Source organism: Mustela putorius, unplaced genomic scaffold (genome assembly GCF_011764305.1).
Source record: "Mustela putorius furo isolate JIRA1106 unplaced genomic scaffold, ASM1176430v1.1 tig00003859_pilon_pilon_pilon, whole genome shotgun sequence".
Classification (NCBI taxonomy): Eukaryota; Metazoa; Chordata; class Mammalia; order Carnivora; family Mustelidae; genus Mustela; species Mustela putorius.
In genome coordinates this window covers 32,622,976-32,636,997 of record NW_025422011.1, presented here as the reverse complement: position 1 = coordinate 32,636,997, position 14,022 = coordinate 32,622,976, and the positions used below count along the sequence as shown (strand labels likewise).

At 38.6% G+C, this 14,022-nt stretch overlaps 1 protein-coding gene across 2 annotated transcripts in view; it reads left to right on the top strand.

The window, feature by feature from the left end:
* Positions 1–14,022, top strand: part of SWAP70 (switching B cell complex subunit SWAP70) — a 67,553-nt gene that overhangs the window by 35,190 nt on the left and 18,341 nt on the right. For both annotated transcript variants that reach the window (XM_004751960.3, XM_004751961.3), the window contains one exon: positions 3,527–3,700. In XM_004751960.3, coding sequence (XP_004752017.1) covers positions 3,527–3,700 — 174 coding nt within the window. The remainder of the gene's footprint in view (positions 1–3,526; positions 3,701–14,022) is intronic.

The window sequence follows — 14,022 nt, the reverse complement described above, 5'->3', positions numbered from 1 at the left end:
AGCGTGGGCTTTTCATACATGATCTTATTTTGTACTTTTTAAAAATACGTAAATGCCTTCATTTAGTATGTTTTTATTCTTGAGCATGATGAAACTGAAGAATAGTGCATTAAATTTTAGAGAAAGGAATGAGCCAAACAGACAATTTATTAAAATTAAGTTATATGGTGGATTTGGATCAAAAAGCCACTATTTATTTCCTGGGAAAATTTATGGAGAATTTGCTTGGTTTTTGATGTCGTTGCAATCTGATTTTTACCCAAACTTCTTGGCTATCTTGAAGGTAACTAGTAACCACTAAGTTTCTAAACCAGTGGTCTTTTCTCAACTCCTTTTTAATCTCTGTAGTATTTGGCACTATTGATCAAACTTTCTTAAATGTTTCCTCACTCAATTTTCATATCTTTGTGATTCTTCTACCACTTTGATTGTTCTTTTGGTCATCATAATTCCTCTTCCTCCTCTTGCTTTGTAAATGTCTATATGCCCCGAGGTTTTGTTTTTTGATTCTATCTCTTTTCTCGATTTACGTATTGTGTCAGTGATCTCATTGACTATCATGGCTTCTGTTGTCAACAGCATACAGTTGATTCACAGATCTGCTTCTCCTCTTAGGCTACATTCCACTTTGTTTGTCTTTGGACACCTCCATCTAAATATCTTACCAGACCTTCAGGAAGATGCTCATAATTGAAAACTTTATCTTTCCTTCCATCCTGTGACTATTCCCTAAACTGCCATACCTTTGGTTGGTATGATGTGATGGTGTGATGTTTCTGTCATACCTTTGCTCATGCCATTTCCTTTTCTGTCTTTTGTAATATTTTCCCTTGCACTCTTCATATACTTCAAGGTCGGCCTCAAATACCATCTTTCTGCAAAGTAATAATCAGGGCCACTGACGACCTGTTCTCATTCTCTGCTCTAAACCCCTTCAATTGGGGGTTTCTTATTGTGTTTCTTAAAATTACAAAGCTGTTTGTGATTTGGTTTGTTTGCTTTTTCTAGCTATAAGTCTAGCCACTCCCCCTCAGAAACCCTATAATTCATCAGATAATACACGTAGAATCACTTCTTGTTCTTCAGGGTAAGGCTACATGCTTTTTTTTTTTTTTTTAAATTTTATTTACTTATTTGACAGAGAGAGAGATCAGAAGTAGGCAGAGAGGCAGTCAGAGAGAGAGGGGAAGCAGACTCCCCACTGAGCAGAGAGCCTGACTTGGGACTCCATCTCAGGACCCTGAGATCATGACCTGAGCGGAAGGCAGAGGCCTAACCCACTGAGCCAACCAGGTGCCCCTACATGCTTTTGTATACATGTGATTCCCCAAAGTGTTTTTTTGGGGGTGTAGGATAGAGTTGATGGTGGTGGCCTGTGAAACGAGTCCTGTAGAGATGTCTTCTATCGCACAGAGGTCCTCCATCTACTGAGTTCTGTAAGCAGTTTAGCATAGTGGAAAGATAACAGCATTTGAGCTTTGATTTAAGCTCTAGCTTTTATATTTACCAGCCATGTGAACTTAGTATTCAGTTTTCCTGAACTTTTGTTTCCTCAGATTTACAAGCCATGTGAACTTGATAAAAGTACTCAATTTTTCTTAACCTCTATTTCCTGATATGTAAAATAGGGGCAATATTTGGCCTTACATGGATACTATAAAGTTTAAGTCAGAAACTGCATATAAAATGCCAAACATACACACTAAAAGTCTTCATAAATGGTGTTAAAGAAGAAAAGAAAAGAAAAAGAAGCTGCATCAGCATCTACTGCTTTCCCTTTGTGGGATCAATTGTGTACGATTGGGGTATGGGAAATGGTGCCAGACTGAGACAGGGTACTGAAAACAGAGCACAGAGGAGATCTTCGTACTCCTAGGGAACTGGTGTGCCCACCACAAATTCTAGGTAGAGATCAAGAGAAATTTCTCACTGCTGTCTGTTAGTGACTCCTTCCTTATGGTACACATAGCACTTTGTTTCTCTCTTTCCAAAAAGAAATGCTTTGTTCATATCGTCCTGCCACCCATTCTGCCTTCTCTAGTACATTTTCCTTATTGTCCCAGAATATGGATTTTTAAATGCAGGTTGTAAGGGGCGCTTGGGTGGCTCAGTCAGTTAAGTGTTTGATTCTTGATTTCGGTTCAGTTCCTGATTGGGTCCTGGGATTGAGATACAGCACAACTTCTTTATCCATTCATCTGTCGATGAACACTTAGGTTGTTTCCATGTCTTAGCTATTGTAAATAATGCTGCTAGGAACATGGGGATGCAGATATTTTTTTGAGTTAGCATTTTTGTTACCTTTGGATACATTCCCAGAGTGGAATTGCTGGATCATATGGGATTTTTTTTTTTTTTAAAGATTTTTTTTTTTTTTTTTTAATTTATCAGAGAGAGAGAGGGGGAGAGAGCGAGCACAGGCAGACAGAGTGGCAGGCAGAGGCAGAGGGAGAAGCAGGCTCCCCGCTGAGCAAGGAGCCCGATGTGGGACTCGATCCCAGGATGCTGGGATCATGATCTGAGCCGAAGGCAGCTTCTTAACCAACTGAGCCACCCAGGCGTCCCTCATATGGGATTTTTAAAAAAATTATTTTGAGGATCCTCCATTCTGTTTTCCATAGTGACTATAAACTGTTTGATATTTAATGAACCTTTAGGACTCTACTCTGTTGTCATGTCACTTTTTCTGCAAATCTTCCCCCAGTTCTTAAGATTAGATTAGTTTCTCAGTGTTCCCACAGAACCCTCTGCTTACCTCTATTATAGTACTTACCATACTATATTGTAATTGTCTTGACATTACTTGGAGACATGGGCTAGTATTATATTAAGTATCCCTAGCAGATAATAATTACTATCTAAATCTTATCTGTTAAATGAGTGAAAATCTATTGCATTATACATGGTATTATATTAGAATTTGTCTGCTGCATATCTATTTTCCCTAATAAATGGAATATTTTATGAGCAGAGACCAGTTCTTAATCTTTACATCCTTAATTTGTAGCATAGTACTTGGTTCATGGTAGATGCTGAGGGAATATCGAATGCATGATTGAATGACTGTATGTCGGGGCTATCATTTTAGAATTTCAATTAAAGCTTCCCTTCCCCCCAAAAAGAAAATGTCTTCTTTGACTGTACAGGTAGAGATGAGATATTTGCATATGGCTCATATGAAGTAATTGACATTCTCCACTCCTCTGTACCAGGGTTGGTAGTTTTATTTAGAAGAGAATGTGTACATGTGAAAAAATAACTATTCAACAAGCTAGTATTTTATGTGCCAAGTGAGTGATTTGGACAGGTAGATGTTACTTTACTGTCCCGCTAAATATAACATTCTTAATTGGGCTTTTGAAAGTGTGGTACACAAGCAAGTACTTAGAAAATGCTTATTGGTTAATTGGATTGGTTAAAACGGAAACCTGTATCTGTTCTACTTGGCTTATATCCTGCATATTTTAGAATATTTCCTCACTCATTGGAATTTTTTCACTGAAATTTTAACTCATTCTTTTTTTAGGTCCAAGACAACTTTGACAAGATTGAATTCAATAGGATGTGTTGGACCCTCTGTGTCAAAAAGAACCTCACCAAGAGTCCCCTGCTCATTACAGAAGAAGATGCATTTAAAATATGGGTCATTTTCAACTTTTTATCTGAGGACAAGTATCCATTAATTATTGTGCCAGAAGAGGTAAGGTGTGGCTCTGGGAAATTCTGATGTGGTCATCATAGCACTTAATAGATCTAGCATGGAAGTATTGTGCTAATTCAGTGTAGATATAGAAGGAGATCCGGGACTAGTGTTTTTGGATCAGAGGCAAAACAGCCTGAGTCCAAAAAAGTCCAAAACTCAGTGATTTGGGGTCATGTCATATCCCTGGAGATTTGCAGACAGGGTGGGACTTTTCCTCTCTAAATTGCTATAATTATGGATGACTCCGTCTTCATATCCAGAGTCTTTATTCAGTGCAAGTTACAACATAATTTTCTGTCTACTTACATATTGGCAAAACCAGTATGGCATTTTAGGAGAGCAGGGCAAAATTGGCTGAGTGTTGCTATATGGAAAGCATAGACTCCACATTGTTATTCTCAAGGCTGTTTCGTGTGAGGAAATACTATCCTCATTTCAAAGTCCAGAATGGTGACTTTTTATTGTGCTTTCCAAAGTAAATGAAAAAGGGCATTTGCTTATTCTGTTTTGACTTATTTTCCCTGAGCTTCCAAAGTAAAAAAAAAAAGACAGGAGGAGGGTTTCTGTGCTATCTTTCTGCCTTAAAAAATTACATATGTAATGCATGCTTATTATAGTAGTAAGTATAGAAAAGACTAATACACAGAATTACAATCAGCTGTAGTGCTCCCCTTAAAAGAAATCTGTCATTCCTTAACTTTTTTTTTTTAAGATTTTTTATTTATTTGTTTGACAGAGATCACAAGTAGGCAGAGAGGCAGGCAGAGAGAGGAGGAATCAGGCTCCCTGCTGAGCAGAGAGCCCGATGTGGGGCTCAATCCCAGGACCCTGGGATCATGACCTGAGCCGAAGGCAGAGGCTTTAAACCATTGAGCCACTCAGGCGCCCCATTCCTTAACTTTTGACAAATTATTTCACCTCTTGAGTTTTAATTTACTCACCTATAAAATAGGGCTCATCACAGTGTTTAAGGGTTAGGAGCTTCTACATTTAAAGGACTTAGCTCAGTATGTGGCATGTAGGATGTACTCGGTAAATGCATCAGCTGCTGGGACTACTGTTGTTGCATGTTTGCACACTAGGCTGCTTATTTCCTTAGGACAAATTTCCAGCAGTGGAATTCTGACTTCTAAAAAACACACTTTCAAGGTATTTGCTGAACAGGCAGTATTACCTGTCAGAAAGGCTGTACTAATTTATACACCTACCAGCAGTGATTGAGGGGGCCTGTTGTTACCCCTCCTGTCAATTCAGAGTTATTAATATTTTTTTAGGAAAATTTGTTTAAAAGTTCATACTGCAGTACTTTATTTAAAGTCAGCAAGCGTTTGTTGACTGCCAACAATAAGTAAGGTGCCAGGAGGAGTGCAGAGTGAAAAAGATTACTGCCTGCCTTCAAGGAATTTGTAGTCTGTTCAAGGAAAAAAGTAAGTCAAGTGTAATTTGAAGCAAAATAGGCTGCCTGTTATAAGAGAGGTGCAAAGGCCATGCGAATACTAAGAAGGGAAAGATTTATTCCAGCGTGGGGAGGTAAGGAAGGAAAGCTTTGTAAGAGGCAATGTAATCTAATGGGCAAAAGTAGCGTCTTAAACTTTTTTCCATAAAGGACCAGACAATAAGTATTTGAGGCTTTGTGCCCTTTTAGGCCCTATTGTCTCTGTTGCAGCTACTTAAATCTGCTGTTATGGTAAGAAAGCAGCATAGACCATATGTTGCTGTGCTTTAGTAACACGGACTTTGAAATGTGAATTTGTGAATTTTATATAATATTCATGGATCATGAAACATTATTCTCCCCCCCCCAACCATTTGAAAATGCAGAAACTGTTCTTAGGTCTTGGTTGTATAAGACATGCCATAAGTCATGTTTGGCTGATGGACTAGAGTTGATCCGTGGCTGTCATTTGCTGTTCCCTGGTTAAGGGCAGGGGTCTGAAGTCAGATTTCCTGGATGTGAATTGTAGCTCTATCACTGTTCACTAGCCATGTGACTTTGGGTGATGTGCATTGTTTGTTTTTGCTGTAGTTTCAGCAATAAAATAGGGTTAATGCTAGTATCTGTCTCCTACTGTTTTTGTGAACATTGGACAAGGAGAATGCCTGGCCTTTGGAAAGTGGTCATGAAATATTTGCTTTTATGTTTATGGGGAAAGTAGCACTTGTGCTGGGCCTTAAAAGATAGGAAGAATTTTGACTCATGGAGAAGAATTCTGGGTGGAAGAAACAGGGGGCAAGGTCATGTGAGTCAGGAAAGCAAAGGGCATGTTTTGAGGTGAGTGAGGTATTCCACTTGTCTGAAGAGCTAGTCAGGAAGCTTACTTAGAAACAGCTGACGGCCTGAGTGATGCCAGAAAGGATATTGGGTAGCTCACAGAGTGGTCATGATGGCAGAGAAACCAGGTTTGAATGCTATCAGTCTGGATCCATACTTGTCACTCCAGTGAGGAATCACAAGCAAAATGCTGCTGCCTCCAGAGGGTGGGGACTGTACTTGTGCTGTGGGACAGCTCTGGCCCTGCACACTTTTTGTGGCCCAGGACTCCAGTCTTCCTGCAGTTGTTCTTGCTACCAGAGAGAATTCTCTGTGCCCAATTTCCAGTTCAGTCGGGATAACACATCTGACTAGTTACGGCCTGTGTCAGGTACCATGAGGTAGCTGCAAAGCAGGCCTGTAAAAGATCCATTTGGATTTTTAGCTTCTTTATCGGATGGTAGGGAATTGCCTAGACATAAGAAGGGGATTAGATGCTAGGCAGTCAAAAAGAATGACATGCCATTTCTAACTGGAACATGATGGCTATGAAGAGGAGTGGTACTAGATGAGGCTAGGAAGAGTTCTAACTTTATCCTGTAGGCAGTGGCGCGCTCTGAGCCACTGATGATTTTAACCAAGAGAGTGACGAGTAATAAATGAAATACACAGAGAAAGGAGATGGGAAGTTGAGAGAAGGTAACTGGTATTTGAGGACTGAAGTATGGTAATGTCAGTGGGAGTGGAAAAGGTCAGATGGGAGAGATCTGGAGGTGACAGGAAGAAGTTCATAGTGCCTGACTGTGTAGGACTATGGATAAATTTCAGGCCTTGACAATCAGAAGGTAATATAGTGTGGTTGTTTAAAGCATGATCTTTGAGGGGCGCCTGGGTGGCTCAGTGGGTTAAAGCCTCTGCCTCCAGCTCAGGTCATGATCCCAGGGTCCTGGGATTGAACCCGCATTGGGCTCTCCGCTCAGCAGGAAGCCTGCTTCCTCCTCTCTCTCTGCCTGCTTCTCTGCCTACTTGTGCTCTCTGTCTGTTAAAAAAAATAACAACAACTTAAAAAAAAAGCATGATCTTTGAAATCAGATTGCCTGGTTTAAATCCCAATTCTACCACTTTTTAAGTATGTGACCTTGAAAAGATTACTTAAGCTCTTTGGGTTTCCCCATCTGTAAAATGGGGAAAACTATTCCATTTATTGGAATTTTGTGAGGACTAAAATATTTGATGATGTGAAGCATTTAGCATAGTGTCTAGCCCCATGATAAGTGCTCACTAAATGTGTGCACACGTGTGTGTGTATGAATGAATGACTGGATTATGAATAAGTTGGGGATATGGTGTCTGATGATGGGTTGGGTATATTGGTGTTTTAGGTGGAACATATTTGTGGAGCTGTCCTGTATTCAACTGGAAGTGGACTTCTAGGGCTTGTGAGAGGCCCAGACTTTAGACAGAGATTGGGGAGCCATGGAAGTAGATTAGATCAGGGAAGAAGAAACTGTTGTGGGAGAAGTGAGGGCTGAGTACAGAACTTTGGGACTGTTTCTGTAGCAGGAAGAGGAAGTAGATTTGATACAGGAAGCTGAATTGAATAGTCTATGAGGTGGGAGGAGAACTGGGAGAGTGTTGAGTCATGGATGCCAAAGAAAGAAAAAGTTCTAAGAAGCAGGAAAGTAGTTACTGGCATTAGATGTTAACAGAAAAATTAGAGGGTGATGAGTAAGAAGTTGCCTTTGGATTTACTAATTAGGTGGTCATTGGTAATCAGGTAGAACACAGTTTTACTGTAGTGGTGGGAACAGTTTCTTAGTGCTAGTAACAATAATGATGTAATATTGCATGTATGGTAAAGGAGATACAGGGAATAAAAAGTGCTGTAGAGTCTTGCACACCAAAATTGTCTAGCTTAATACAGAGACATATAGAAGGGGATGGAATATTAATAGGTGTTGAAAAAGATGTACTGATGGCATTTTAAAAACCTAGCTGTTGCTTGTAAGAATTATGCTAATAAAACTTCCAGTATTGCCTTTTAAGACATTTTGTAGTTACTCTGTATTCTAAATTTGTTTGTGTTTTCTTTGGCACTGGAGGTAGTGTGGGTCTCTTACTCTTTGTGGGCTGATAGTAACGTCTTTGCTCCTTTTCCTTTCTTTTCTTTTGCCTTTTCTTCTTTTCTTATTTTTACCAGATGCTATCTAGTATTTATTTATATAAAATATTTTTTATTTGTTTAAATTAGATTTACATATTATTTTATTCATTTAGGGAAAAAACCACGCTGTTAGAATGTTTAGATTTTTTCCCCCTCTGGTCCTCTTTCTAAATAAATTAATCTCAGTTGAAAAGGGAATGACCTCTCTTTGACTTGTTTAGAATAGGCAGGCAGCATACCTTGTTAGTGATACTATTTGGACTTACTCTGTTTTGACATCCTTAACTCTCTCAGCATTTCTGCCTAGATGTACAATTTCTCTGTGGCTTGGAGTACTTGTGTGGGGAAAGAAGGAATCATTGGGAGAGATTTATGTGGAATTGCTTTGTCCGGTTGCTGAACCAGCCTCCTGAAGTTTAAAATACAGCTTTGTATTTATTAAGCTCTTAGCACATCTCTTGTCCTTAGACCAAGCACTGTAAACTCAAGGTCACACTATTTTATGGAAAATACTGAATCATAATATTTCTTACGGTGGCCATTGTCTGGGGATGTCTGGGTGGCTAGGTTAGTTAAAACGTCTGCCTTCTGCTGGGGTCATGATCCCAGGGTGGTGGGATCGAGTTCCACATCAGGCTCCTTACTCAGTGGGGAGTCTGGTTCTCCTTCTGCCTATCACTCCCCGGCTTGTGCATGCTCGCTCTCTCTCTGTGACAGATAAATAAGTAAAAAAGGTGGCTATTGTCTGTTATGTTTTGCTTCCTTCCTAAATACTTTAGTACATTTTTTTAAAACATGATTTGAACTAGTTTTTAGACTAGTTAATAAATTTATTAATTTTAATTAATAAAAATGATTAGATTTTATTACATTAATAAAATCTAATGTAAATACAGGCATATTTTAAAAACAAAATTTGGAATATAATGTCTTAATTTGTCACAAGTGTATGTATGAATTTAATTTGTAATCTTACCAACAGTTTTTAGGCTTTATACATTTAAGGTAATTTTTATGTTTTTAGTTATTCATCCATCTATCATAATGATTATTAGTATTTTGTTTAAGTCTAGAATTTTTTTTAAAAGATTTTATTTATTTATTTGACAGGTAGAGATCACAAGTAGGCAGAGAGGCAGGCAGAGAGAGATAAGGAAACAGGCTCCCCACTGTGCAGAGAGCCCTACGCGGGGCTCAATCGCAGGACCCTGAGTCCATGACCTGAGCCGAAGGCAGAGGCACCAACCCCCTGAGCCACCCAGGTGCCTCAAGTGTAGAATGTTTTTAATTAAGATTTTATTCGCTAGCTTCGATTAATGCTATAAAAGATATAAATAACAGTGGTAGTTGTATGAATGACATAAGTTGTATAAATGTTTGCTTTTGACTCTGTTTCCCAATACCTAGAAAGTAATGTTAAAATAGTCAAAAATATTAAATATATATTTATATATATTAAAAAATATATATAATAGTCAAATATTAAATATTTAAGTGAGTTAATCATGTAGAAGTCAAGATACAGTATGTTCCTGTTTAAGATGGTTCTGTAATTTTTGTCAAATGATATTCCTGGAAATGTGTGTCGGTAGTTTTTTCATTAGTATTCATTTTCCACAGAGCCAAGAACAAAACAGGATGTGTCTGTTATGGGCTTATTTGGAAGAATTGTCTTGATGCAATTAAATATCAAATCTAAAATAGTTTTTAGAGACCCTTAGTGAAATAAAACCTGAATTGTTGTTAAGCCAATGGAGGCCGTTTTTAATGATGACAATTTTTGGAGCCAAAGGCCTTAAAAATCACATGCAGCCTGAAAGTTTATTCTTTGTTATTTTTGGTGAAACTTGCTTGGAAGGAGGAAGTAAGCTGCTTCCTGAAACTGAATGAGCTCTTAGAATTGATGCAGGCCACTTGAGACTAACACAGTGGCACGTGATTTATTATTTAGTACAATTGAGTAGTTGAGAATGGTAATGTTTGTCTCCCTGGCCCAATATAATGAATTAAGAGGTCCTTCAATTATTTGCTAATGATAAGTGTATGATTGTGTTGGAAGTCAGCAGGAAATGAATCTAGATAATTTGCCTGGGACAGTCCAGGCAGATGCTCAGTGCTGATGACAAATGCAGAAGGCTTTGGTAATGCGCCTTCAGAAAGGTTCAGGAGGAACCTGGGAGGCTGCCTCTAGAGCCGAGTTTGCTACTAATAGGCACTCTGAGTTACTAACATTATAAAAGACCATTCCATATACAAGAGGAACTGAAGCTTGGAGTGGGAGGGACTTGGGTGTATTCACAGTGGTATGTGAGAAAAAGCTGAGACTGTTTCCTGACCGTAGTATGAATGGTCATTCGGATGCACCATTTTTTTGGTCATGCGTGTACATGTGACCATAGGCATGTACGTACCTTCTGTTGGCTTTACTACTAAAACTTGTGATCAGACAGCCTGGGCCCTTCTTTGTGCTGCTAAGTTAGTGGGACTGAACTTCTGTGCATGTTAATTTAATGCCTCTAATATATTTTACTTTGGGCATTTATTTATCTTAATGTCCTTTTTGACTTTTTCTCTCGTCTCTCTTTAATCTTTTCTTGTCGATAGTCTTTCTTCCTTTTCTTTTCTGCCCCATTCTCTCCTCCTCTCTTCTTTCTCTGTCTTGTTGACCATTTTTTTCTCTCTCCTCCACTGACTATCCCTGTTACTACTTCTTCTTTTTTTAAAAAAGATTGTATTTTTAAGAAATCTCTACACCCAATGTGGGGCTTGAACTAAAAACCCCAAGATCAAGGGTTGTATGCTCCACCAACTGTGCCAGCCAGGTGCAAATGAACTTTTTTTTTTTCTTTTAAAGTAAGCTTTACTCAATGTGGGTCTTGAACTCACGACCTGAAATCAGGAGTCACATGCTCTATGGACTGAGATAGCCAGCCCCCCTCTCCCATCCCTATACTTCTATTTAAAAGCCAAGGGAGTAATAACATCTGATAAGCTTAATAATAATACATGATCTGTTTCCAACAAGAGAAAGGAAGGATCTAACTGTGCTTTTTCTCCAACAAGTAAACATTGTTGATTGCCTACCATATGCTAGATTTAGAAGAGAAGATCATTTCCACACCAGAGGACTTATTTACAGTATTCTATCAAATTAAATACATAGAACTCTTGATATTTTTGACTCTGTGATATTTTGTGGATATACATTTCTTTGCAAGCACATTTTTCCTATTGTTGACCTTCTTTCTCTGCTAAAATACATTATTTCACAGACATCATTACAACCAAATTAGCACAAGTGCAAAGGAAAGAAAGAAAAATTAACTTACAATCTTATCTGTAACAAATTAGACTTACTGTTTCTATGTTTTCCTCTAGTGTTTGTCAAAATATTTGTGTACTCTTTATGCAGTGGAAACTATAAGTAAATTTAATTTTGCATTCTTCTTTATGTTATTTCATAAATGCTCTCTAAAATGTAATTTTATTTTGTTTTATTTTTTTAAAAAATATTTTATTTATTTATTTGTCAGAGAGAGAGCACAAGCAGGCAGAGTGGCAGGCAGAGGCAGAGGGAGAAGCAGGCTCGCCTCTGAGCAAGGAGCCTGATGCGGGACTTGATCCCAGGACCCTGGGATCATGACCTGAGCCGAAGGCAGCTGCTTAACTAACTGAGCCACCTAGGTGTCCCCTAAAATGTAATTTTAAATGTTTGAATAATATACCACTCACTCAATGCAAAAGGAAGTAATGTTGATGGGGTACGTACTGTGTCAGACACTATACAAAATAATTAGTAATTGTCTCATTTTATCCCCATAGTAGTTCTTTATGACAAGTGTTACTATGTCCATTTCATAGATGAAAAAATTGAGGCTTAGCTTAGTTTATTTCAGTTTAATAAACGTTAATTGAGCTCTTCCACATTCTAGGTATGATGCTGATTTCTAGAGATTCAAAGATGGGTGGGACATGGTCTCTTGTATAAGGAATTCAGAAAATGATGAGGAAGAAAATGAGTAAAGAGATGATTTCAGTATAGTATGCTAAGTTCAGTGACATAGAAGACCACCTAACCTGGATTAGGGTTGGTCAGAGCAGTTTTGCTAGAGCAGTGCTTCTCCAACATCAGTGTGCATGGGGAAGTACCTGGGGTTCTTGTTATAATGCAGATTTTGGGGGCGCCTGGGTGGCTCAGTGGGTTAGGCCGCTGCCTTTGGCTCAGGTCATGATCTCGGGGTCCTGGGATCGAGCCCCACATTGGGCTCTCTGCTCATTGGGGAGCCTGCTTCCCTCTCTCTCTCTCTGCCTGCCTCTCTGCCTACTTGTGATCTCTACCTGTCAAATAAATAAATAAATAACATCTTTTAAAAAAAAATAATGCAGATTTTGATGTTTGCGTCTTTGGTAAGGTTCAAGATTCTTCACTTCTAACAGGCGTCTAAGTGGTGCTGTTGCCGTTGTTCCACATACCTCACTTTAAGTAGGAATATCCTACATGATAGAGATTTTGGACAAATACAAGTTAGCTGGATATAGAAATGAGGAGAGGTATTCAAAACAGAGAGGACAGCATGGGGAAAGGCGTAGAAGCATAAAAAGGTGTGTTAAGTTGGTAAACTCTTTATAATCTATGGCAGGTGTTGGCAAACTATGGCTCATTGCCAAATCTAGCCCATAGACTATTTTTGTATAGCCCATGTGCTAAGAATAGTTTTTACATTTTTAAAGTGTAAAAAAAAGAACACCAACCAAAACAAAGAGTAAATTATAATAGAGATGCACAAAGCCTAAAATGTTTACTACCTAACCCTTTACAGAATAAGCTTGAGACCTCTGATCTGTGTATGGTGGAGTGTAACATCTGAGTGGGCATGGGGGAAGACATGTTGGAGACAGATAGTAAGCCGGGGTGGGCCTGGGAGGGTCGTGCTCACCAAGGGATGCAGAAGAGCTTGGCCTTCATCTTTGAGGTGACACAGAGCCAAGACAGGATTTAAAGAGGGAGGTGACAGGCTCAGCTTGTGTTTTAGAAGAATATCTCTAACAGTATAGATGCAAGGGAGCAATGCTGGAGTCAAGGATACCAACTGGGATGCTGAACCAAGGCAGCTGGAGTAGGAAGGAATGGATTTGAGAACTGCTGGGACAACGTTTTTCATTCTCTTTTGACTGTAATCCGTAGGAAGATAAGTATTTTATTTCATGACCCTGCATACATAGACACACCACAAAGCCAAACTTACCACAAAACATTTATCTTTATTATAGGTGAACTCAAATATTTTCATTCCATTAAGGATAATGGTGGTTATTACCTAATAAGTCGATTTTATATTGGGTTATAATGTACAGTTTGAAAAACACTGATCTAGGGAAGTAAAAGCGGTAGGTTATTATCACTGATTTTTGGTATAAAGGAGTGGGGAACAAGGATTGGCATGGACGAATGATGGTGTTCCCAGCTGAAATCAATAATAGAAGGGGAAGCCATTTGGAAGGTAGAAGTGATTCATTTATTTTTGGACCTGTTGAATTCAAGAGCCCTGTAGGAAACCTAGACTTTTTGGAAGATAAGATACCAATTTTTCATTCAGTGAGTATTACTGCCTCACTCTTTTATTCATCTGCTGCTACTTCAATAGCAATATTTTCTACTGTATTTCTACACAAATGTATGCGTTTCAGGATTTCATCAGCTTTTCCAGCGTGGGTTAAAAGTTCAGCCATTGTTGCTGACATTGTCAACATTCTAATGGGAGGAAGCATTATAACTTTCAAATAATTGGTTATGTGGAAAATGTGTAAATTGAGGACTAACTTGTACATTCTACTTTGAAATGCTTATTTAATTTAGTACTTGCATATTAGTTCAGTAAAATCAGTATTCTGGTATATTGAAAT